We start from the raw sequence: 23,980 nt of genomic DNA, 5'->3' as shown, positions 1-23,980 counted from the left end.
ATTCCCGGTTGAGCGAAATAGAACGGGGCGACTTACCGTTGCGAGGCTCTTCCCTATTATTTAACCCTCAGTTGAAAATATAGTGTCATGATTTCAAGTCTCTACGGGTCATTCTGGGGGCCTGACATTCCGCGCAATCTTGTCAGTCCATGGCTACATCCTATATTGAATGAATTACCACAGAGAGTTGAGGTAATTGATACTTCAGGACGTTATGCTGAAATAGTGGTTCTCATATGTGGTATTCGTCCCCGTGACTTTCCGCCCTTGGGTTGGTGCTGCTATAAGTCGCCTGGTACGTAAAAGCATGGATATTGTCAAGACCGGTACACCTCCTCTCGACCCCAAAGGCTATTATTCATGGACAGGCTGTCCGCAGACTTTCATGGACTTCGCAAGTTCAGGTCCATATATCCATCCTCATTCTTCTGGGCAAAATAACATCCACAGAGCTGCGTCTGGCATCCATTGTATCTTCCTATTTTGGAACCTGATGGCCTCTATTATGAAAGTCTTCCCTTCTCTCCGTTGGAGCCTATGGGGAAACGTAAAGAAAAAAAATTGGGCTCTGCGTATGCAAACACACAGGCTGCCCAAGGCATCACCTTATCTACGAATACTGGACTTACAATCTACGGGATAGTTCGAAAGTCCATGACAATATATTTACCTCTGTCCAACTCCAAGACCAGCGAGCCTCTCTAATATCTCCTTCTTCAACAAGCGGCGACGCACATTCAGCCATCCAGCTCTCACAAGACTAAGAGACATCCTGTGAGGCATCCATATTAGTATTTGCATGGGGTGCTAGCAAATCCCGAAGGCAAGCCCCCTTCAGAGCCGAATCATGACGATACTTGGATAGCGCACTGTACATACGGCGATAGTTTAGACTTGGGCCTGGAAGATGTTGCTGGTGATAGCGAATGCCTCCACGAGAAGTTACCTTCAAGCCTGTCAGGCGGTAGTGGCGACGAAAATCATGCAGCAGTGAAATGTTGGATCAGCGATTGGATGGACAACACTTCCTAGCTATCTAACATCATTACTAGGAAATGCATCCTGGACAATACTTGGGGGAAAACAAGGCAAGACAAAATCAGTTCAATGGCTGGCCAAGGCTTACGAATGGGATGGTGGCTCCTCATTATGTACACACTGGCATTGAATATAGATACATCATTTGGCAGGATCGTCCTTGTTGAATGGTTATTCCCCGATATACACGCCCGACAACTACCTAAGTAAACGCACTAGACAAACTATGATGGTATAATCAATAATTCAAGCTCATATACTCGTCGATTAGCAATATCAAATTAACCAAACTCCACTCTTACTCGCATACACTCTGCAATACGAAGTACACAGTAGAATGACCATTCATGGAGTACTCCTGAAATTACATTTTCACAAGAGAGTTTGGGTTTCACCCCTACCATATAACCTATCTCACCGCATGGCTCGAACCTTCAGGAACATGTCAGGTGGTATGAACGCGGTTTCTGCGCCGTTCTTGGGCGCGTCACTACCATCGGTTTGCTCGCGAACCCTCGAGTCGACTTCGACTGATCGCATCACTCTCCGCCATTCAGAAAGCACAACGTCAATCTCCGTCTTGGCGTCGCCGACAATCGCATCCATTTTGATGTCATTGCGGTCGTAGCCGAATGGGTCTTCGAGTTGCGAACCAATACCTTCGATGCCGTATAATGTGAAGGTTACGAGGCTGACTATTGGGACGGTCCACCATCCCATGTCGTCAACCATGCCAAATGGGAGGACGCAGCAAAAGAGAGCGAGGACTTGTTTTTGATGAATGCTTTAGAGAGTGAGTAATACTGCGGTGCTCTGATGTGAAAGAAAAGTGGCGTAGAGCGGAGAGGAGATTAAGGTAAGGGGGGGGAGGGAACTAACAGATGTGCCACAGGAATAGGGGTCAACCCAATTGTCTCCATTCGCCCATAGGCATCCATTAATGAATTCAGCTGAGCTTGCATTTGACTGGCGCCGGGAGCATTAAACCAGCCACGCTCCACACCGCGCTTGATGAACCCGTCAACAAAGAAAGTCAGCTGGAATGGTAATCCCAGCCCTTCATCTTCATGGCCTTCCAATCCAGCTGGTAGAAGACTGGCATAGTCGGGATTATATGCCGCGACGCCGTCCTCACCTACATCATTTCCAAGCGCCCAGGCAGCACCCCATTCGGCTCGGAGATGATTTTTGACTGCAAATGGAATCGCCATGAGAATCCGAATGGTTCTCTCGATGTCCTCTTTTTCAGCAGCTGTCGGAGGACCCTTGGTGGTGTATCCGTTAGTGACGATGGTTCGTACCAGGTTCCGGATACAGGTGTAGATGGTGTTTATGGCATTGCGCCCGTCCCAGAATCGATTGTAGGAAGTCTGGTTCCGAAAGACGAGCATCAAGCCGACGACGATCGATAGAGATGGAATCTGCAGGGATCGGTCAGCAGTGCATGGGAGATAGTATCTAATTGTTTGAGGACGTAGCATACAATACTATTCGGAAGGCCGACGGTAGTAAAAATATATCTGTCAAGCCATACAACTAATGCCGAAAATATAGCATGGAAGATAGCCGGCAGGAGGATTGCACCGTGAATAGCACCTTTGATGAATCGGAGGACTAAGGGCCATCTAGTATGAGCATGGCCATGTCAACACATTTCCAGCTAATCCAATAAAAAAAAAGCAAGCTGAAGAGCCAATGTGAGTACCTTCGAGGTTTCCTTCGAGTGGATAGAAGATGCGGATGCGTGCCTTGACGATAATGATGAGGCCGATGTCCATTGAGAAGGCCCGTGCTTTGATGGCTCAAAGTAGGTGTAGGAGGGTCATTGAAATTTAGTCGCATTTTCCCTGGATGCTGGGTGTCTATCGCGTTCTGTCAATGATCAAGGAAGTAAAAGTGGCTGACAAGAAAGGTTGGAAGAAAGTCGATCTAGCGGTTAGCAGTGATTAATTAGTCCAATCTTTGAGACAGGCCACCTCCAGGCAGGAAAGAATCAGACAACCGACTATCAACAACCAAAACAGTAGATGGAGTCAATGACACCGGATTTAGTTATCTCGAACTGATAGAGGGGCACATCATCTAAGTCCAGAAAATCACACCAACTACTGAGAGCCACAGCATGTTTCGAAAGTCGACCCCTGGCGGGGAATGGTGGATGGTTAGTGCATGGTGCGACGATCGTCTATAGAATGACGTCCCAACTAACATGTGCAGTCTGGAGCATGCGGGGAGTCGGTTTGTTTTATCCCCTGCTTGTGATAGGAACAGACGACCAAAAAAAAGACGCTTGTCTATGCTCTTCTGCCCAACAACTATTCTATACATCAGATCTACAAAGAGAATTTGTTCTGTATTGCAGCTAGGTTGATTATTATTCATTGAAAAATTCCTTTCGATAAGGCCAAAAACTAGATAAAGAATCATACAAAAAGGATTGTACAGATTAAGGGATAGTCATAAAAGATTGCTGTAGACGTAGTATATGATGCTTTTAGTAGCAGCTTGGATAAAATTTACTTGATATATTTGGTTCATCGATGAGCTGCAGTCTTCATCTTGTACCTGTAGATCCACATGCTATGATTCAATAGAATATGTATTTACAAGTTCAACGAACGCTAAGGATAAGCACGTAAAGAAGTGAAAAACCTCAACCGCGTCCAAGAAAGCCACAGTATCAGGCTTACATTAGCTTCCAATGTATCGTCATTGACAATATAAGCGCCAACCTTATCCAGAACGAATGCACGGATCGGAGCCCCTATCAATGTGGAGAAACAAATTGAGCATGACAGTCAAATATAAAGATAGGACAATGAGGCCAACAACCCGGATTGAAGGCGAGAACGCAAAGTAAAACAAAAGCCATTGCTGCATGATGGGGTATATTCCGGATATCGGGGCTGTGAGGGCAGGATAATGCTAAATGTGGTAAAAAGCAGATATGCAAATGAAATGACTAAACAAAAAGCCGAAGGTGCCTCGAGGAGAGTGTGCAAGAGAGGATGAAAAGCAGTATGAGATGTCTCGAGCGAGAAGAGTCGCAATTTGAAGTGGCTCGAAAAACTAGGGGCTTTTGATGGCACTAAGAACAGAGCACCACTCAGTCTCTGTTACGACATGCCAGCCCGTCCATCGAACACCAACGGTCCAGATTCATTTCTTGGTGTCAGAAGATTTTCCTCTGAAGACTCAGAGCGAACAGGCGTGCCAGAGCGAAGCTGGACTTGCCGGCACTGGAGGGAACTAGATGATTGATCTAAAGCCTGCCAGCCGGGAACGTCAGTGCTGGCGGCAATTCTATCTTCATTGGAGGCAGTAAGAGGATGATCTGAGCGAGGAGCCACTTCAACTGCCTCTCTTGGTATTTCAGGGTCGTGTAAACGCATGCTCTCGATGTTGGCAGCAAGACCTGCTTCTGAAGGTAGGTCATTCGTTTGGTGATCAACGGAGCTCTGCGAAGGGTTTGCGGCGTGGTTGCTTGCTACCGGAGAGCGTGTTTCTGTCTGAGTCTCCTCTGAAGACGATTGTTTCCCCTCCAGCCCTAAACTTTTTTGTTTGCCATCCTCCTCAATGTCATTCGAGTCGTCGACCTCGGCGCTTAGATCGGTGTAGGCGCGGCAGTTGGGACATTGGAACATAGGGTAATCTGGAGTGTGAATTAGACGCATGACACATTTATAATGCCACACATGGGCGCAAGCGGCCATAAACAAGCACTGATAGGGGCGCTTCATTTGCCTGAGGTTAGCAATTGATTGTGTCCCAAAGCAAATATCGACAAAGCCATACCAGAACCGAGCCCAGGCATATCGAGCATTCGCGACAACCAGAATAATCCGCAGTCTCTCCTTTTCCCAGATTCCGAATCAAGCTTTCGGTGTTTTTGCTAGACAAGCCATTAGTACTGCTGTACTCAAGAGTATTGAATTCGTAGTCGTAGTGCTCCATACTTGAATTCATTAGGTTGCTGCTGCCAGGATCGATTACACTCGATCCGGATGCGAACGCATCGGAAGATCATTTCTTCTCCTCCCCGAAAATCGATACCAAGCTGCACAATATCGCCATCCTTTATAGTGTACAGTCTCGACACCATGTTTGGTTGACTCAGTCGCATATGGTTCAAGAATGTCCCAGAAGAGCTTCCCACGTCTTTAATATGCCACTGGCCATTTACATACAGGAACTCGCAATGCCTTCGACTCACTACCTTCGATTTAAATCCAACAGGGGTGTCCGATGGGTCGGTCGGGTTGGCCACTGGAAGCCCATCGCGCTCGGAATATCGCCCAACACGGATCACGCAGCTCTCCGACGGTAAGGTTCGTGAGACAGGAATAAAAGGCAACGACGGTCGGGAATTCTGGTGAGGGTCTTGGTGGGGAAAGAATCGAATGGTCGCCTTCTGTCTGGGCCTGGGAGACGAGGAAAAATTTTCAGTGGTAACGGGATCAGGAGAGTCCAACAGTCCGCTTTGGAGGCCTGCGGGAGCGGATGTGGTCGTTCCCTCCGGGTCGCCTGCAGTGTCTGGGGGGGTGGGATGATCCTCGCAGTCGCGCCATCGATTCTCGTGATAAACTTCCACCAGAAGAATCGTTCGAAGGGGTCGAGCTTGATGACTCGGGAGGGTGAACCTGGGGGTGCAACTCTATTTCTAATCCGCGATAGCTTGGGAAAATGGTAGAGCTATAGCGGGCAAGAGTGGACTGTTCAGGCTCGGGGCATGGAGCCGGGCTGTTGCTAGTCCCCACAGCCGAGGAAGGAGAAGTTTCGGATCGTGTGGAGGCGAATGATGTAGGATAGAGTCGAGACACCCGACTACCTAGAGTGTTACGACGTGAAAGCCTCTGAGCGACCGATGAAGAACGTTGAGGGGAAAAGTGGTTCTGGGTATAGGCACGAAGCTGGCTCAGTCGTCGTAGTGGTCTAGTGGGAGATTCGGACGGAAGGTCGTTGTTGGAGGCGGCGGCGGCAACAAAGGTCGACATGCCGCTTGGGTTGATTGGCTTTTTTTTTTTTTCCCGGGGGGGGCGGGCGTTCTTCACTTCGCCTCCTCTTAAAAGTGATACAGGTGCGTTTTATGCTTGTACGCGGAAAGGAACGTATGAAAAAATTAATCTCCCCCTTTTATAAAAAGAAAGAAAAAGAAAAAGAAAATTCTATAAATATTGTAATGGTATCGGTCAAAACAATTTTAATGGTAGAATGATCATGCCAATACCAGCATTGAACCCAGCAAACCACTCCCTTTGAGATCTTGTGAGACCAACACAACAGCCCTAAACTGGGATTTTCTGCTGGGAGTAAATTCAGATCTGTCGGAGAGTGATTCTGGCTAACTAGGATCAAGGATGGCAATGGTTCGAATGGTCAACTGGAGAAAGACCCAATCAAAGAGGTATTGGAATCGATCAGAGCATATGGGCAGATTCAATCAAGAGAACAGAGTGAGGAGAAGAGCGGAGTGAGGAAGCCGAAAAATAAAAACAATGAATAATGAGACATGTTTGAGCTTCCTTCGCAGAATAAAAGTAAAGCACGTACCTACACAGTATGCAAGTTAGAGTAGAGGGATGGCAAGATCTACCAGTGGGGCGACAGGAATGTAATTATACCGCATAATAATAGGAGACCACACCATAAACAAATCCCTGTCTGGCAAGGGAGAATTGCTGTGCCCCAGCAGCAGATATAGTCTAACCCAATTGACGTTTCTTGGTCCATTAGAGTGGATGAGTAGATTCGAGAATCCTGAAGATTCACGTCACTGTAAACTTTCAACAGTTATCAATATCAAGTGTTGGCAGATACAATAAATATATGCAACAGTATGTATGGTATCACACTCGGCACTTCCAGTACTGCTACTCCAAAGATACGGAATAGAACCACACCAATTCAATGCCAGGCTCCGTATCATAATGCATATTCCGTAGTTTCGTACAGCAAGATGGACTACTTAATAGTAATACGACCTCGGACGGTCTATAACCCAGTTAACTTCCCAGGGAGCAGACGGGATGAAGGTGGGTCTGCCAAGCCGCTGGGAAGCTAAACCATTTTTAGAGGTCATGTGAGGACCCACCTATGAGGGAAATATTTTTTTTTTTTAGTGGCTCTTTTCTCTTTCATTCCTCTTACCATCTTTCAAAACATTTTTGAATCTTGGTAACCAGTTTTATACCAGTATTTGACTAATCACCATGGAGCTTGTCTTGAATCTACAGGATGGACTCTCAACTGAAGTCCCCAGCAAGAGGATGCCCCACTAGAGTCAACACTTGAAGATCTAGCAAATGAAATTGCATCGGTAGGTACACTATCAGTATGGTACTAGTTATATACCAGTTACTAACTAGTACTAAGGGAGATTTTCCACGCTATCTTACAAATGGACATCAGACACCACTGATTAGTTATAAAATGGAGTATGCACTTGATGTACCAGAATATCCTCAAAGCAATGAGCAGGGATATACATATATTATCCCTGTAGATCCTCAAAAATTGAAGAATGCTCCAGTACAGACTTTTCAAAAGGTAGTACTGGTAAGGAACTAGTATACCACTGGTAGCTAACTGATATACTAGGTTCAGTATGCAACAAAGCAGCATTACCGTGATGTAGAGACAACATGTCCTTTTCTTGGTGTTAGGGCCTGGCGAGCAAAGTATTTTTGCCGTGGATTACAGATCTGTCCCTATCTTCCATCAAGAATCAAAGAGTTTCATCACTACAAGGTAGATAATGAGCTATGGTCTACACTACAAGCACTCCGAAGAAGTGTTGAACTAATAGGGGGAATGAAAAAAAAAAGGAAACAGGCATATAGGTATAGTACCGGTTATATACTAGTTATATATTAGTTTTCTACCAGTTGCACTCTTTAACGGGATACTGTACTAATATATATTAGGAAGTACTATGGTATTTTAAAAGCATTTCGTCGTGGAACTATATGCCGCCAACAGAATTCAACCTGTCGACCAGTAGTTATCACTATGTCTGAGCAGGTAAGTCTTTTAATAATAGTTTTACACTGGTTTCTAACTGGTTTTAACCAGTATCAACCTCCCTCAGGAACACGTTCACGTGTTCTTGCTTGTATTAATCGTCAATCCGGGCCTAACGTAGATGACCATATGATCAAAAATCTTGAATTTTCTAATAATACAGATATTGATCTACTAGTCAGTCTGATTAACCAGCGTGTCCATGATAATATTGAGGAGTGTGGAGTAATGGATGCAAATATAACACGAAAAGATGATTGTGGTAAGTAGCTATTAGTATACTACTAGTATTATACTACTTACTTACTAGTACAACAGGTTTTGATCACCCATCCGGACCTCAAAAGCTTATCCATTTGGGTTGTAAAGTGGTGTTTAATCTTATTGTTCCAAAGAATCTCCATGAATGCCCTTATATACTCCTAACATCACATGGAAAGCATGAGCATCCTCCTCCACCACCAATAAAAGCACCACCAGAGCTTATTGCAGATATTAGAGAATTGATCCAAAGTCTGCAAAATCCAGACCTAACACTGTGTAAGTATACTCTATTACTTACTAGTATACAACTAGTTTCTAACTAGTAACTAACTAATTTCTAGCTTCATTTCTGCGCAGTCCAGAGCTCCAAGCTCTATGCCAGAGATATGATGTTAATCATATTACTGATCTTCATCAAAGCTTTGTGAATATGGATCGCTTTACTCTTATTATTCAAAAAGCAAAGCTTATTCTATACCCAGAAGGACAGGGCCTTATGGGCTTACAGTGGATGAGAAACCGAAGGCCAGAAATAAAAGTATATTATCAGTATAAAACTAGTTTGGAACCAGTTGCTAACTAATTAGGACTATGTTCGAGAGGTCTTTCAAGATGGGGATACTATTATAATAATATGTGCCCTGGACTCACAACTCCATCTTCTTCAATCTGTCTCTTCATTTGAGATAGATATGGGATGGAAGCGACTACGTTCAAATAACCTTAAAGAGGTTGTATTTGCGATCATGTCACGAGATCATGGAAAGAGTAAGGTACCCTACTACTAGTACATAACTAGTATATTACTAGTAAATAACTAGTACTAACCAGTTAAATCTAGTTATTACTTTACTTCGTGTTTTTATCAATCGTCAAGATGCTGAAGGGTATCAAATAATATTTACTAAAGTATCTCAGCTTCTTGAACAGGTAACAGGACAGCCTTTAAGATTTAAATATCTTCATGGCTCAGGAATTCGGAGTATTATTGCTGATATGGACAGAGGACAAATGGAAGGTAAGTATTAGTTTAAATCCAGTTATTAACTAGTTACTAACTAGTACCTTTCTAGGACTTGGCTATTTTCTGCAAACCCTTTCTAATAGTAATGAAGATTGGCAGTGGCATGTTGAGCATGTTATGATCTTCTGTCGTATTCACTTTCTACGTGGAGTTGAAGAGGTTGTTGGAAAATGTCAACAGCATACAGAGCTTTTCAAGCGAATGATGGCTTTACTAGACTGTGAGAGTGAGGAGGATTATATTGAGCTGGTCCAGCATCTACTACGTAAGTACTAGTTCCCTACTAGTAAAATACTAGTTATTAACTAGTTCACAGATACTGCTGATCCTGATTCAAAACAGGAGGGTTGGGCTCTTCATAAAGCTGACCCAGTTATAGCTGCAGGACTTAATAAATCCCGCTCTCGCATGGATTCTGAAGACTTTGATGAAGCTACAGCTCATACTAATGCAGCAGAGCAAACTCATGAGAAGGGGCTAGCAATGGGAAGAGCTTTAAGTATTGTGAAGGCGGTACAAACGTAAGTAACTACTAGTTTTATATTAGTACCTAACTGGTACCTAACTAGTATATAGTGGCTATCACCTTGATAAGCGAGACATGGCACAATATGATACTCGAGATCTCTATGGAATTCGGCATTCTTATTCTAAGCGAAGTGGGTCAGACCTATTCGCAGAGAGTTTAAGAAGAGGTCGTAAGTAAATACCGGTCATTAATTAATTATATACTAGTTACTTATTAGTATACTATTAGAGCGTAAACGTGAGCGGGAGAGATCACAATCTCATCAAAGACAGCAGCACCCTACAGAACGTGCAAATGAGGCTATTGAGACTGCTAATGAACTATCACAATCTCAAAGAGTCTCATCTTCAGGGTCTCCTCGTCCAGAAAATTATTCGAGCTCTCAAGGCAGAAGATCACCACGTGGACGAGGGCGCAGACAACAGCCCCGAAACAGGCAATCAAGAAATTCAAGGTACTAGTACAATACTAGTTATTTACCAGTTACTAACTAGTTTTAGTCCTTATAGTAGTACTAGTACTTCTTCATCTCTTCATCAGCGAGCAATGCTTAATAGTGCCGAAATATCTCGTCAGCAACAACAAGCAGATTTACTTTTGCTACAGCAACGAGCCCAGCTAGAGCGGTATCAGTTATTGACAAGCCTAGTGGCAAATGGGAGGCTAGACCCAAGTGTCCTGCTAAACCAAGGGCCTACTAGTATAGGACTGGTCCCTAACCAGTTATATACTAGTACTGAACCTGTATTATCACCTCTTCAGGTCTCTACACAGGCTATTATGAGTCAGCCACAAGTGAACCAGGCACAGGCTACATCTCCTACAGATATTGAACTAGTCAGGGGCCCATCTAGTCAATTTCCGAATATCTAACAAATATGGTCTTTTAATTAGAGGAATAGAAATTTATATAGTGTATTATTAATTACCGTGTATAGTAACTATATATAAATATAATCACATCAGGGAGTGGGTGGCTGGTATAGAACCAGTTATTTACTGGTTTATAACTAGTAGGGAAAATTCTTATGATATATATTTTATAATATGCTTGTTATTATTTTAAGTATACTATATAACCTCGAAGGTTTTGATATTCTAAATAACAACAACTAGCTTTCAGCTAGCTATTTGGCAGTAGCTATTAAAGTCCATGTATTTAACTTATTTCTGAATAAACCAACTAGCTTGCAGCCAGTTCCCAAGCAGGCAAATTGCAACATTAGTGCTTATAAAGTGGCTGACTGGTTAGTAACTAGTTAGAAACTAATAGCCCTTACTCATCCCCTGCATCTGCATCTGCATCATCAGGGCCCTCAGACTCTTTGTCGCCATGACATTCAGTATCACCTGCAGCACCCTCCTCACCATCGTCACTTTCAGCATTGTGTGACTGGTCAGGAACTGGTTTGCTACTGGTACCAGACTGGTCAACGCCCTTACCGTTAATAGATGAGGTGACCTTGAACAAGTTCCAGTGTTCACAGTAGGGGCGTTGGCCACATTCTAAACTAGTTAGCTACTAGTATTAAACCTGTATTTATAACATACTAATTCCAAGCCCACTGTTTCTCTTTCGGCAGACACCACATGGGGAACGCTTTCCATGATGCAAGCGAGCATAACGACGAATAGCATCATGATCAGGCTAATACTAGTTAGCTACTAGTATATAACCAGTTACTAACTAATCACATACCTCATTATCCATCAAGAGTGGGAGCTCAGGGAGCGAAGAATCATCATGTCTGTATTAATTAGTTACTAGTAGCTAGTTAGCAGGGTACTAGTAGCTTACTGCTCCTCATCAGTTCCACCTGCTGGTATAGTAATAACAGTTGGAGATGAACTACTTAATACAATTAGTATAATAGTATAAAACTAGTAATAGACTATTATTATACTTCGTAAGATTAATAACCTGCTTTTTCTTAGGTGTAGTATTGACCGTAGTAGACATCCGCTTTTGCGACTTAAAAGTATCATCTGGAAAAAGAGAAAGATACCACTCTATAACCAGTTAGTAACTAGTGTATAACCAGTCAGATATTTTTTCCTACTCTTGGTCTTAGAGTACATTGCAAGACTAATCTTCCCGTCGGAGCCCGGTTTAACCATAATCCCATGACGCGAAACATGCTTGCGAAGATTGGTTGTAGATCCATGGTGTTTCAGAATACTAGTTAGTAACTAGTTGCTAACTGATATCTAACTGATATACTCACAGAACCTGAAGGGCAATCCTCTACACGACAGAACACTTCCCGAGGGTAAATCACCACCCCAGTTATAGTCTTTGTATTACCATCACCGTCATCGACCTCAAATGTCTCCTAAATTAAAAGTAGGATATCAGTATTATACTAGTTAAGAACTGGTAAAATGTGGTGAAAACTTACCTCATTATACTCAGGCCAGTCAATTTCTCCCTTCGCTCCCTTGTGCAGATACGCCTTGTAGCAGGGCTAAATAAGGTAAATATTACTCTCCGACCAGTATTAAACTGATTTCATGCCATTATCTTACCTCTTTCGAGAGATCCGCCATTGTTGACAGCCAGGCGGGCGCGTGGAATCGACAATTTGTTATGAAAGGAAATGAAAAATAACCGCTAAGCCAAAATTTGTGGGTGTGTAGGCGGGTCGTCACCTGACCACCTGAAAGTGGTTTAGCTTCCCAGCGGCTAGGCGAGCCCACTTTCACCTCATCTGTAGTCTCGTTAACTTCCTCCGCAGTGTAGTTAGTGTCATTGTTAGCCTGCGGGGCAAGGCCTAGTTGGAGGAGAGCTTCTGCAGAAGCCGGGATGTAGTCTCACGAGAGATGTTGATTTGATGCCTGTTTGTACCAGGTCTCATGTGACCCAATTGAATTAGAGACCAAGAATCCTCACGTGGAGCAGGATGGTCAGCCTGTATATACGGTGTAAATGTCGCGTAATTTTTCAACGACCATAATCGTCTCTCTCTCGACAGATGTGATTAGTTCCTCGTGTTGATATGGCTACTTTTTGTTTGCTTTGCGTTCGGAAATTTGGACCACCTGTCAAAGCGGAACGGCAGACTTTTTTTGCTGACTATACCCGATAGTCAGCTTTAAGAAATGATTAACGGACTATCAGACTTGTCTTAATGCGTGTAGGAATAGACTTCATCTAGGAAGTTCAGATGACCCGTGCAGAAGATTAATAGGCCATCCTTCATAGAGTAGCTAGACGCAAATCTACAATCTTCTACGTCGGGTAGTTGTGTCCCGTTGATGGCTGTCCTCATGATACAACTAAAGCTCTGGATCTTCATCGTCAGTCTACTAACATTCCGATGATTGATCTGGTCATGCTAAGCATTCTTCTCTAGTCCTGTGACCCATACAGTAACACCCACCACTCTTGGCATAATAATAGAGAATGAGATACAAAAGCCGGGTATCCCAAAATGGGTATGGAGCAACAATAAACAGAATGATATCAATTCAGCCCTGAAACAGGGTACTTTCTGAGTAGGTGATCTTCATGTTGACCATGACATCATACAACATATACATTCTATGTGTTCAGCCTTAATTTATTTTGGGTTAGTCAGGAACTGACCAATTGAGATGCCCTTAAGAGGTTCACCCTGGACATCATGTCTGGTCCATTATCATTTCTATAATAATTAGTGCTGCCGCTCATATGAATGGTCCTACTGAGGTTAATAGTGTTTGTCTAAATACAGAACCCACGATGCTCTGTACATCGCTATGTGATGAAAGATTGAGACCATATGCGGGGACAGCACCACCATTGGCAGCAGTTTGGAATCTTAGAAACTTGAAAATGCTAAGAATAACTATTCAACTGCTCGTGAAATTATATGTGTATATCGAGTGTTTTTTGGGGATAGTTGTGGTCTGGACAAGATATTCAAGTCGTATAGGAAGCGGGAAACGAACTTCAGAACAAACAAACTGCTGGTCATTTACGTTGTCCGGACGTTGGAATAAATGTATGCATGTATATGTCTGAAGATTGGATCATCCTGCTTGCCTGGCGACCTTGAAATATACTCCGTAGTTATACTAGAAAACTACAGTTTCTTGTATCCTCGTCAGTGTATATTCTTCCGGAGACCGGAGATGTTAGATACATATATGAGGACAGAATTCGGTAGCTATCTGCCGACACAGAAATGCTCTTCGTTATGGGTGATTCCAAGGTTTATATTGGTATTGACAATAATTATACGTATGGGGAGCGGTTTTCCAGGTTAGCTTCCGGGGTGGGCCAGGACGACCCAAGTCTGATTAGTATTGCGCGGTTGCTATTTCGCTGATGCAGGTTGAAGCTGGAGGTCTTTGTAAAATGTCATCGTGAATAGATATATATGGCGACGAGTGGCGTTGGGTACTTGGCCTATTTGCGGGGCGTAATACGATATTGTTTAGTGAATCATCCCCAAGAAGGGTGAGAGAGTAAGGATAGTATAGAAATTGGAGAGCCAGCAGGATAAGGAAATACTAGATTAGGACATGTGTGATAGATAATCTGAAGTAGGCGATCGTTGTACTCGTATGTAGATTGATAGAGAGAGAGATATTCATCCCTTGGAGTCTGACGAAGAGGAAGGCTGGGCATTGGGATTCTCTCTGGGATAGATTGTGTTAATTGGTTTTATAACCAGACTGATAAACAGAACAAGAGTATATTGGAGTAATAGAAACAGTCCTAGGGCTCCTGTGACCAAGATGGTGGTGGTCGTAGAAGACGACATAAGCTCCATTTATGCGTGTGATCATTAGCCCAGTGACCACCGCTAGTCGCATACTAATCCCGTCTTGCCGTCCTCCCATGTCGTCTTCTTCCTACCAACCACCCTTTTTCCATTCATCTCGATTCTCTCTTCATGTGGATTATCAATACAGAGAATACAAATAACTGTTATCAAATAAAAGACTTAGACGAAGGAGCGAAGAATAAAAACAGTTTACGCTCCGAAATCTCTCCTATCACGCGCACTGGCTCCTTGTGCTCCCGCAAGCTCCAGCTGAGGCCTGTGCAGAGCCTCCCGACCTCAATTCATCGCCAATCGCCTTTCCTCCCTTTCCGCATTTTCTTATTGCTCCGAATCTAATACCGAACCGCTACCGCTGTCAAAGCTATCACTTCAAGAGAATTTAAAATAAACAATAAAAGGAAAGGAAGGACTTAGACTGCCCGGTCGGATTTGACGTCAGTCCAACCTCCTTTGTTTTTGATTGAGCTAGACGCTTGCGGGGCCGCCGTTTGGTCCTGCGGGCCTACAATCTTGAAGGCATGAGTGGAATTGCGGACGCGTGCTTCTCCTGCCTGTCGACTGTTGACCGCTGGTGTCATATCACCTCCTGTCTCGGTGGTGGTCGCTCGAGGGATGGAATTTACGAGACAACTCTAGCCGACAATGAACGGGAAGCTGTATCTGATCTACTAGGCTATCTTGAAAATGTGCGTTGTGTCACAGCCATTTGATCGACTCTTTACCTTTGACTTACTGATTTAATTACCTATTTTGTTGCTAACGGTGCTTTGTTTGTAGAGAGCCGAAACGGACTTCTTTTCTGGAGAACCCCTTCGTGCACTGAGCACTTTAGTTTATTCTGATAACGTGGACCTGCAAAGAAGTGCTAGTCTGACGTTCGCTGAAATCACAGAGCGAGGTTTGTAACTTGTATCCAAGGTGCTCTGCGGTGGCTAACGCTCGTGGCCTGTGTTCTAGATGTTCGAGAGGTCGATCGGGATACCCTTGAACCCATTCTTTTCTTGCTACAGAGCTCTGATATTGAAGTCCAACGGGCTGCTAGCGCGGCACTTGGGAATCTTGCTGTAAATGGTCCGTACTTTCCACCGTATGTGCCGGTAACGGCGGTTCGTTGGCTAACAAGATGCAGCGGACAATAAGGTGTTGATCGTCGCACTGGGAGGGCTGGCCCCTCTAATACGACAAATGATGTCTCCCAACGTCGAGGTTCAGTGCAATGCAGTGGGTTGCATTACGAACTTAGCTACCCATGAGGAAAATAAGGCGAAGATTGCACGATCAGGAGCTCTAGGGCCACTGATCCGCCTTGCAAAATCGAAGGATATGCGTGTACAACGCAATGCAACTGGGGCTTTGCTTAATATGACACACTCTGGTATGTGCTGTGATCCGAGCTATATCTATTTTACTTTTGGAGCTGGTCTGACTTGGAGCAGATGACAATCGGCAACAACTGGTGAATGCCGGTGCTATACCTGTTCTAGTTCAATTGCTCTCTTCCCCCGATGTAGATGTGCAATACTATTGTACGACAGCACTCAGCAACATCGCCGTCGATTCTTCGAACCGAAAGAGGCTTGCGCAAACTGAGTCGCGGTTAGTTCAGTCTCTAGTGCATCTTATGGACTCGTCTACGCCAAAAGTGCAGTGTCAAGCCGCCCTCGCCCTCAGAAACCTTGCATCAGACGAGAAGTACCAGCTCGAGATTGTACGAGCAAAAGGCCTTGCCCCGCTCCTCCGCTTGTTGCAGTCCTCCTATCTTCCCCTCATCCTCTCCGCTGTCGCCTGTATTCGCAACATTTCCATCCACCCTCTTAACGAATCCCCGATCATCGATGCCGGCTTTCTCAAGCCCTTGGTGGATCTTCTCGGCTCTACAGATAATGAGGAAATCCAGTGCCATGCTATTTCCACTCTTCGAAATCTTGCAGCAAGCTCCGACCGCAACAAGGAGCTTGTCCTCCAAGCCGGTGCAGTTCAAAAGTGCAAGGACCTGGTTCTACGAGTACCCCTTAGTGTTCAATCCGAGATGACTGCTGCAATTGCTGTGCTGGCCCTCAGCGACGAGTTGAAGCCTCATCTTCTCAGTCTTGGGGTTTTCGACGTCTTAATTCCCTTGACGGAATCAGAGAGTATCGAAGTGCAGGGAAATAGTGCTGCCGCCTTGGGCAATCTATCCTCTAAAGGTAAGTAGACCAAGTTTCGACGCAATCCACGTACATCTAGTGGGGACTAATGGAAACAAGTTGGGGACTATTCGATCTTCGTTCGTGACTGGGCCGATCCAAATGGTGGGATCCACGGCTATCTCAGCCGCTTCCTCGCAAGTGGTGATCCCACATTTCAGCATATCGCTATCTGGACCCTCCTGCAATTACTTGAATCCGAAGACCAAAGATTGGTTGGGTACATTGCGAAATCGGATGATGTTGTTCAGATGGTCAAGACGATCTCAGACAAGAATATTGAGTCCGACGAGGAGGATGCGGAGGATGGAGAGGGTGAGGTCATTGCGCTGGCCCGACGATGCCTCGAATTTCTTGGAAATGGACCCAGACAGACCCTGGTAGAAGGTTAATACGCCTTCAACGGAATTGCGTTTGAAAGCGAACGCTATATTTCTTCCCCAACCAAAGTCTATTATTGACGTGCAGTATCTTGTTGTCGTTTGGCACATTGATCTTCACTTGTTGCCGGTATTAAGCGAGCATTGTCTTTGGTGTCAATCGGTCTGATAGGAATCATCTTTTCGTTGCCCTTTGTTGCCGCGTACGCCCTTGAGTGCTTCTATGCTGAGATGTACCTGCGCGGACTGTATTCGCCGGAGCAGACTGAGCTTTTATACTTGGTTTGTAGTGGTAGCTATATTTAGTGTAAATTTTTGTCATTATTCCATTGATTATTTCATGTATTCTAGACTAACTAGCAATTAGTATTAATTAATTGATAGCTGGTGTGGAGCCTCGGGGGAACTGATTTTCCCGGACTCCCGGAAAAAAAGAACTCCCAGTTTTCGCTTGCTGGATATCCGTTAGCTCTCTATTTATTTCTCAAGTGGTCTCCTCTTCTCCCCTCTGCGTTCTTCTTAGTCGTTCTCCTTGGACCTGTCTTGTTGAAATGACAAGCACACTACCGGCGCTGGCAATCCCAGGCCAACGTCTGGGCTCAATTGCGTCTTATTCCGCTGGGCCCGGAACTCATGTGCAGAATGCCAATATTTACGCTTCAATTGCTGGTCCAATTGTTGTCGACCCGATACAGTCCAGCTCAACAGTAAAATCAACAATCAGCGTGACACGAAGCATCGACAAGAAGCAGGAACCTAGCACGATATCATCCGCAGTCCCTTCGTCATCTTCAAAGACAACCCGATCCAAATCGAAGTACAACACTCTTCCCACCGTGGACTCGGTTGTATTGGCACGGGTAACACGAGTACAGAAACGCCAGGCCACCGTATCAATCCTCGTTGTGCTAGATGATTTGGCCAGTTCCCAGGCGCTGATTCCCTCCAAGACCACTTCCGATAATGACAACATCGCGTCCATCCTTTCCTCTGCCGCGAACCCCGAAAATCACAGCAACTCAGATGAGCTTCGCTTCCAGGCCCTTATTCGGAAAGAAGACGTCCGGGCCGTAGAGAAAGATCGTGTTGTTATGGATGAGATGTTTCGTGTGGGCGATATCGTGCGAGGCACGGTTATCTCTCTAGGTGATCAAAGTTTCTATTACCTGACTACAGCTCGGAATGATCTCGGTGTTGTGATGGCTCGGAGCGAGGCTGGTAATATGATGTTTCCTGCCAGCTGGAAGGAAATGAAGGATCCTAATACTGGGGCCACGGAATTGAGAAAGGTGGCGCGGCCTTTCTGACCCATCTACTGGAGATAGATGCGTGACGGTATTCCAACCAGACTATCTGATTATTGTTGGCACATTATACAACTCTGTCATGAGAGCACTTGCAGGGGCTCTATTCCGCTCTTGGATCATCGACGATATTTGATTCCATTTGACAGGTATCAAGGCGTCGATAAAGGTAACCTATCGGTCTATATGATTGATCTTGTCCTGTCTGACTAGGACTGTTTGTGGGTAGACTCCTTTATACGGGTCCCAGAAACCAAACAAACCTTGATGAGCAGGTAAACTGAGCGATGAGTTGTTGTGCAGCTCATATAGAGATCATGGTATTGGTCACACAATCACGGCCATTTGTGGTAGCGTGTTATGAATTTATGAACAAGTTTACGTTAGAATACCCTGAGGATACCAACGAAAATACTTGACAACATCCTGTTCTGTCCTCGTACTATGCAGCCGGAATCGATCATCCTTTCACCTCTGATATCCATGATCTTGGCCTTTTCAATGACGGATTGCGTTCGTCGCCCAAGAAATATTAACTTGTTTCGAGTGGTGGACTACTTATCTTCCTTATCATAACTTCTGTGCTTGAAAGTCCGTTGGACCTGAAAAAACTCTTCGATTAGGGGTACAGCATGAAAACAGTCCCATACGAATTAGGTATTATGGCAAAGATAGTAAACGGCCATCCTCAAGTTAAACTATTAGACTAGGACTTGTATACAATATATGTCTAGCTAGCACTCGCAAGTAAAACAAAAACACCCGTTAATGCTTGCTTAAAACGAAAAGAACCAACGACCAAAAAGCGGAGAAACTAATAAAAATAAAAACCCTGAAACCAACCTATACATAATTAAATTTACTTTTTCAACGTCTTTTGCTTCTCCGCATCAATCAACTTCCTCCCTTGAATCACAAGTCCCTTTCTTCTCCGCACAGCATCCATGTATCTCTTCGCCAGGTTCTCCCGATCCGCCAACTCTCCTAGATCCTCTAGTTCCTCTTCCGTGGCAGGAACCCAGAATGGATCCTCATCTAGGGCTTCGAATCCCGCAAAGATAAGTTGTGGTTGCGCCGCGCCCGAAGTGCGTTTCCGGATCTCCTCGGCGAATCCGAACGATTCCGCTACGGGAAGAAGAGCCAGGATCGTGAAGAATGGAGTTCCTTCTTTCATTATTTCGGAGAGGATTCGGCCGCGACGACGGGTGATAACACCGTAGACACGGCCGAGGACTTCGGCTTTATGTGTGTTAGTTTTTGTGTTTTTGTTTTTTTTTTATGGGTGTGTTTTGTAGACGGGAGGAGGTCCGTATGTAGTGGATGACTTACTCGATGCCTGGATCTCACAACTGTACATGGCGAGCATTATTCGGGGGCTCCAGTCGAGGAAACCATGGGAGATGCTGTCACGGACAAGTCTGATTGATTCACCGGTTAAACGGCCCAGGTCGAGCTCAGCTTCGTTGGCATTGACGGCTAGATCTTCTAGGAATACGGCCGTGCCTTGGATAGGTTCCTGACAGAGTGGTCCCTGGCCTGTTGCTAGCTGGAATGCGTGAGCGATCTTGTCACAGAAGTCGCGGACAAATAGCGCATCGCGGCTGCATTCCTCGGTAGAGATGGTGGGCTGCTGTTTGGGATCTTCGAGCAAGCTGCTGGGAGTTAGTTGCCAACGTTTAAAGTGCTGGGCTGAGTAAGGGCATACAATTTCTCACAGGTGTTGACTGCAGTGGCGTCAACTAGGATATTTGCGCCTATTCGTCTAGGACCGAATGCTATGATCTTGTCGGCGACATTAACCCATGTGTCTTTGTCGTCTGCCCCGTGTTCGTCAAAGAGTTTGCTGAGTTCGTGCTTGAAGTCCGAGAGCGAGAGAATGCTTCCTTCCCGGGCCTCATCCGTCGCATCACTAGTTTCGATCCGTTGGTTACCTTCAGCGTTACCGTTGGTCGAGGTGTTTTCGGCTGCGGCTCTCTTTTGAGACTGTAGCCGCTTAATGGTGCCGGCTTGTTTGGTCAAGAACTCGGTCACTGCGGAAGGTAATGGGACGACTCGGAGACGGATGGTTAATTGTTTCGAGGGCGAAACAACTACAACTCCTCCTCGTCCCACTTCTGGGTTCCTTGGAGGAGCCATTTCCGGCGCCTTGATGATGGTCTCTCGATATGGAACGATTGTCTGGCCGGTTTGAATGTCGCATCTGGCGAAACGTTCACGGAGGTCCTTCAGACACCGTTCAAGATGCAGTTCACCTGCAGTCAATATCACATGTTCGCCATTGGGAAGAACCTCGTATTGTGCACAAGGATCGCTCTGCTCAAGCAGATGCAGACCACAGACCATTTTACCCAAATCCGTGGGGTTAACTGGCTCAAGAGAAACTCGGACGATGGGCGGAGCGTTCAAAGTCACACCAGCCAGGTTAATACTTCCCTCGAGCTGTGAGCATAGAGTGCCCGTCTTGAGGATGTGACCTGCAAGCCCACCAATCCCAAAAACCACACCTGCAGGGACTGACTGAAGGGGTTCGAGGCTTCGGCCCATAAGGAGATACAGATCCGTAACCGTCACTTTTCGAAGCTCTGGACTGGCGTGAGGGTTCTCAGGCGAGAACTTCGGGGGGAGGACATACACGTAATCACCCACCGAAAGAGTGCCAGAATACAGTCGAGCAAACCCAATCAGGTGCTCTGGATCCGCCTTTACCTCATTCTCTCCAGGCTGATCAATGTCGTCTAATGTGGCCTTGTCGAAAGCAGATGTGATGCGTGCGTACTCATCAGTCTCGGAGCCATTAGCTTCCGCCTGCAATTTGGCGATTTCATCACGCTTTCTCCGAGCAATTTCTCTGGCTTCGTCTGCTGATAGCATCGTGCCAGAGCGCTTGTTGCTCGCAGATAGCTCGCTCTCTGGAATCGCAACCATCTTACTAACGTATGCCACAACAGGCTCCCCTGAGCCAGTCTTGAACTGGACCATTGCATTCTTTACCTTCTCGTCTACGAAGCTTGCCCCAGGCGACTCTTCAATCATTGCAGGCAACCGAGACTCTTGAGCCACTCGAGGACTGGGGAGATATTCAATGACAGAGACAAGAAGAGCTGTGGACAGAGGCAACCACATGGAAAACAAGGTGGTCATTACGTTTCTGGGATCACGGGAGTGTAAGATGTATGGAGGAATCGTAATGTTCAGGGACTTGGTGATCTTTTCCAGCAAAGTCGGGTCGCTGTCAATCGTCAGTAGAGTAGGAGCAATCCAGGGGCCATGCTATCTTACCCTTTGCCTTTGCCATCTCCGGTGGTGGCTTCATAGGCAGCCCAGATACTATCCAATACGAGCTGAACAAACATTGGCTTCAAAGCTCGTCCCTTCAGATGTTTTTGGCCGAGAACCCGTTTCGTCTTGGGATCTAGGTAGAAGTCTCCCCAGAGGACTTTCTCGAGTATAGAACGCTTGATCCCAAGCTTCTTCTCGTAGATTGCGGCAAATTGCCTCACAGTGAAAGCCCAACCATCCACAGCACTGCAGAAGATAACATTGTTCTTTTCGGGGGCAAAGTATAGGTCCTCATCATCGCGTTCTTCGTACTCCGCTGTATCAGCCACGCTACCTGATATAGACTCGTCATCCTGCTTCTGCTTCTTCGTCCGGTCTTTCTGGGCTGCAGATGCACTGGCTCGCTCTTCCATGCGCTCTCGCCACTGGAGATCCTCTTCCATTCGTTCCCCCTGGTAGAAGCTGCCAATTACGGCGTTTACCTGCTCCAAAAGCCTGCTTAGATGTGAATATGCCTCACTGGCACTCATCTTTAATTCAGTAATTAGTCTATCTATTTTGTTAATGACTAGGATCGGTTTCAATTGCTCGACCCAAGTCTGACGTAGAACAGTGACCGTCTGACTGCACACGCCCTCTACGGCATCGACAAGCACCACGGCTCCGTCGCAAAGGCGTGATGCTGTCGACACCTCGCTGCTAAAGTCGATGTGCCCAGGCGAATCAATCAGATTGATCAGATACTCCTTAGGAACTGGGGCGGCGCCCGGAGCAGGACGGCGCATCATCGAAAAGAAGAGAGAAATGGCGGATGATTCCATTGTAATCCCTCGAAGCTGTTCATCCGGTCGGGAGTCCAAATAGCGGATTTTACCCGCTAACTTGGGAGAAATGATGCCATTTGTGGCGATCAGGCTATCAGTCAAAGAGGTTTTACCATGATCCTGGAACCTCGCAAGAAGGGAGAATCAACATCCAAATACTCCATTGTGGGCTAGACCCTATCGGCACTTACAACGTGGGCCAGAATGCATATCTGTAGTGTGATTAGCGCTGCTTGTTTGACAACAAGCCGGGGCCTGTGACATCAATGTGGGATGGAGGGGCAACGTACATTCCGTATGTCGTCGGGTTTCCGTTGAAGTCGGACCAAATCGTCCACATTTACAACAGGCATTTTGGATAAGGCTGGCGCTGTTTACCAGCATCCAGGACCCAAAAAAAAAGGTGCCAAATATGACAGTTGGGTTGGGACTTGTGGCTGAGTGCCTAAGACTGAATAGAGCTCTGGATTGGTAAGAGGGGCACAAAAAAAAAAAATTGCTGGCGGAATCTGTACAGCCCAAGATCGCTCAGCCAAGGAGAATATGGAACAAGATCAGGACCACCACGAGGTGAAGAAGCCTCAGTGGAGTTTGACGTATACCAAAAATTAGTTATTATTTGGTGATAGGATTATTCGTGCACCCTTTTAAGGTGGAACTATGGTGCTTATTCGGTATCCTTTTACAGTCATCGTGACTCAGCAGAGGTACGCGGTGTATATGACTACAAAGTATATAGGAAATTCAGAACAATAATTGTAATAGTAATCATTGATCATGTCTCATCAAAGGAGAGTTTAATCTTCTTTTTTTGCTTCGCTTTTCGAGATCCAGACACTTTGTGCTGTGGTCCCTCGCTGTCGGCTTCAGGTATATTTTCTCCAATGGCCTTGCCCTGTTTGCGCTTCTTAGGTCCTCCTATCTCGGCGAGATTTTGTTTTGGCGCATGTTCTTTCTCTATCCTGGGCTGAGGGTCTTTTTTATCCTGAGTCGTCTGTGGTTCCTCAGTCTTCTCCTCAGCTGACCCGTCTTCTTCTTGGGCACTCCCACGAACCAAGACCTCATATTCCTCTTTCGAGATCACTTCATTGCTCGCTTCATCAACATATGTAGGTTCATCGTCATCGCCACTGTCAACTTTCGGTCGGCGAGGGCGGGAGATTGGTTGCTGAAGGCGACCAGGTGTGTTCCCATACTGACCCTTCAGTCTCTGTAGGAATGCTGGTTCCTTTGCCTCTGTTCTATGAATCAGTCGCAATATCAGAAGCGGTGGATGGCATACACTGTACCGTAGGTGAGGTTCTTCGCACTGTATGACATGGCTCGGGATATTGAAGAGCGGTCGTTTGTTCCTCACAAC

At 45.5% G+C, this 23,980-nt stretch overlaps 9 protein-coding genes across 9 annotated transcripts; 3 read left to right on the top strand and 6 right to left on the bottom strand.

Annotated features, from left to right (window-relative positions):
- Nucleotides 1–1,452: 1,452 nt before the first annotated feature.
- Nucleotides 1,453–1,770, bottom strand: ATNIH1004_001625 (uncharacterized protein; the record flags this gene model as incomplete). Its single annotated transcript, XM_033566324.1, has 1 exon — nucleotides 1,453–1,770. The coding sequence occupies one exon, from the start codon at nucleotides 1,768–1,770 to the stop codon at nucleotides 1,453–1,455; it is 318 nt and encodes a 105-aa protein (XP_033432081.1).
- Nucleotides 1,771–1,889: 119 nt separating this feature from the next.
- Nucleotides 1,890–2,816, bottom strand: ATNIH1004_001624 (uncharacterized protein; the record flags this gene model as incomplete). Its single annotated transcript, XM_033566323.1, has 3 exons — nucleotides 1,890–2,459; nucleotides 2,522–2,652; nucleotides 2,744–2,816. The coding sequence occupies 3 exons, from the start codon at nucleotides 2,814–2,816 to the stop codon at nucleotides 1,890–1,892; spliced, it is 774 nt and encodes a 257-aa protein (XP_033432080.1).
- A 1,338-nt stretch (nucleotides 2,817–4,154) lies between these two features.
- ATNIH1004_001623 (FHA domain protein) lies at nucleotides 4,155–6,032 on the bottom strand (the record flags this gene model as incomplete). The annotated part of the gene is made up of 4 exons (XM_033566322.1): nucleotides 4,155–4,772; nucleotides 4,834–4,930; nucleotides 4,995–5,562; nucleotides 5,630–6,032. 4 exons carry the CDS (start codon nucleotides 6,030–6,032, stop codon nucleotides 4,155–4,157), a joined length of 1,686 nt encoding a protein of 561 aa, XP_033432079.1.
- A 2,014-nt stretch (nucleotides 6,033–8,046) lies between these two features.
- On the top strand, nucleotides 8,047–10,052 carry ATNIH1004_001622 (uncharacterized protein; the record flags this gene model as incomplete). The annotated part of the gene is made up of 9 exons (XM_033566321.1): nucleotides 8,047–8,058; nucleotides 8,110–8,320; nucleotides 8,377–8,598; nucleotides 8,664–8,860; nucleotides 8,910–9,095; nucleotides 9,327–9,340; nucleotides 9,430–9,611; nucleotides 9,663–9,867; nucleotides 9,923–10,052. 9 exons carry the CDS (start codon nucleotides 8,047–8,049, stop codon nucleotides 10,050–10,052), a joined length of 1,359 nt encoding a protein of 452 aa, XP_033432078.1.
- A 1,099-nt stretch (nucleotides 10,053–11,151) lies between these two features.
- On the bottom strand, nucleotides 11,152–12,422 carry ATNIH1004_001621 (uncharacterized protein; the record flags this gene model as incomplete). Its single annotated transcript, XM_033566320.1, has 7 exons — nucleotides 11,152–11,381; nucleotides 11,427–11,523; nucleotides 11,575–11,623; nucleotides 11,674–11,692; nucleotides 12,181–12,208; nucleotides 12,275–12,340; nucleotides 12,402–12,422. The coding sequence occupies 7 exons, from the start codon at nucleotides 12,420–12,422 to the stop codon at nucleotides 11,152–11,154; spliced, it is 510 nt and encodes a 169-aa protein (XP_033432077.1).
- Nucleotides 12,423–15,165: 2,743 nt separating this feature from the next.
- vac8 (protein anchor VAC8) lies at nucleotides 15,166–17,225 on the top strand (the record flags this gene model as incomplete). The annotated part of the gene is made up of 6 exons (XM_033566319.1): nucleotides 15,166–15,333; nucleotides 15,425–15,545; nucleotides 15,605–15,718; nucleotides 15,777–16,022; nucleotides 16,084–16,833; nucleotides 16,894–17,225. The coding sequence occupies 6 exons, from the start codon at nucleotides 15,166–15,168 to the stop codon at nucleotides 17,223–17,225; spliced, it is 1,731 nt and encodes a 576-aa protein (XP_033432076.1).
- Nucleotides 17,226–17,764: 539 nt separating this feature from the next.
- CSL4 (exosome non-catalytic core subunit CSL4) lies at nucleotides 17,765–18,520 on the top strand (the record flags this gene model as incomplete). The annotated part of the gene is made up of 1 exon (XM_033566318.1): nucleotides 17,765–18,520. The coding sequence occupies one exon, from the start codon at nucleotides 17,765–17,767 to the stop codon at nucleotides 18,518–18,520; it is 756 nt and encodes a 251-aa protein (XP_033432075.1).
- Nucleotides 18,521–19,376: 856 nt separating this feature from the next.
- Nucleotides 19,377–22,973, bottom strand: RIA1 (GTPase RIA1; the record flags this gene model as incomplete). The annotated part of the gene is made up of 6 exons (XM_033566317.1): nucleotides 19,377–19,756; nucleotides 19,847–20,169; nucleotides 20,223–21,746; nucleotides 21,797–22,740; nucleotides 22,812–22,832; nucleotides 22,911–22,973. 6 exons carry the CDS (start codon nucleotides 22,971–22,973, stop codon nucleotides 19,377–19,379), a joined length of 3,255 nt encoding a protein of 1,084 aa, XP_033432074.1.
- A 422-nt stretch (nucleotides 22,974–23,395) lies between these two features.
- ATNIH1004_001617 (DUF4604 domain-containing protein) lies at nucleotides 23,396–23,940 on the bottom strand (the record flags this gene model as incomplete). The annotated part of the gene is made up of 2 exons (XM_033566316.1): nucleotides 23,396–23,856; nucleotides 23,910–23,940. 2 exons carry the CDS (start codon nucleotides 23,938–23,940, stop codon nucleotides 23,396–23,398), a joined length of 492 nt encoding a protein of 163 aa, XP_033432073.1.
- Between the last annotated feature and the right edge of the window lie 40 nt (nucleotides 23,941–23,980).

This window comes from Aspergillus tanneri, assembly GCF_003426965.1.
Source record: "Aspergillus tanneri strain NIH1004 chromosome Unknown AapTan_2_pilon_pilon_pilon, whole genome shotgun sequence".
Classification (NCBI taxonomy): domain Eukaryota; kingdom Fungi; phylum Ascomycota; class Eurotiomycetes; order Eurotiales; family Aspergillaceae; genus Aspergillus; species Aspergillus tanneri.
The sequence above is the reverse complement of the archived record's forward strand: the minus strand, read 5'-3'. Positions and strand labels throughout refer to the sequence as shown.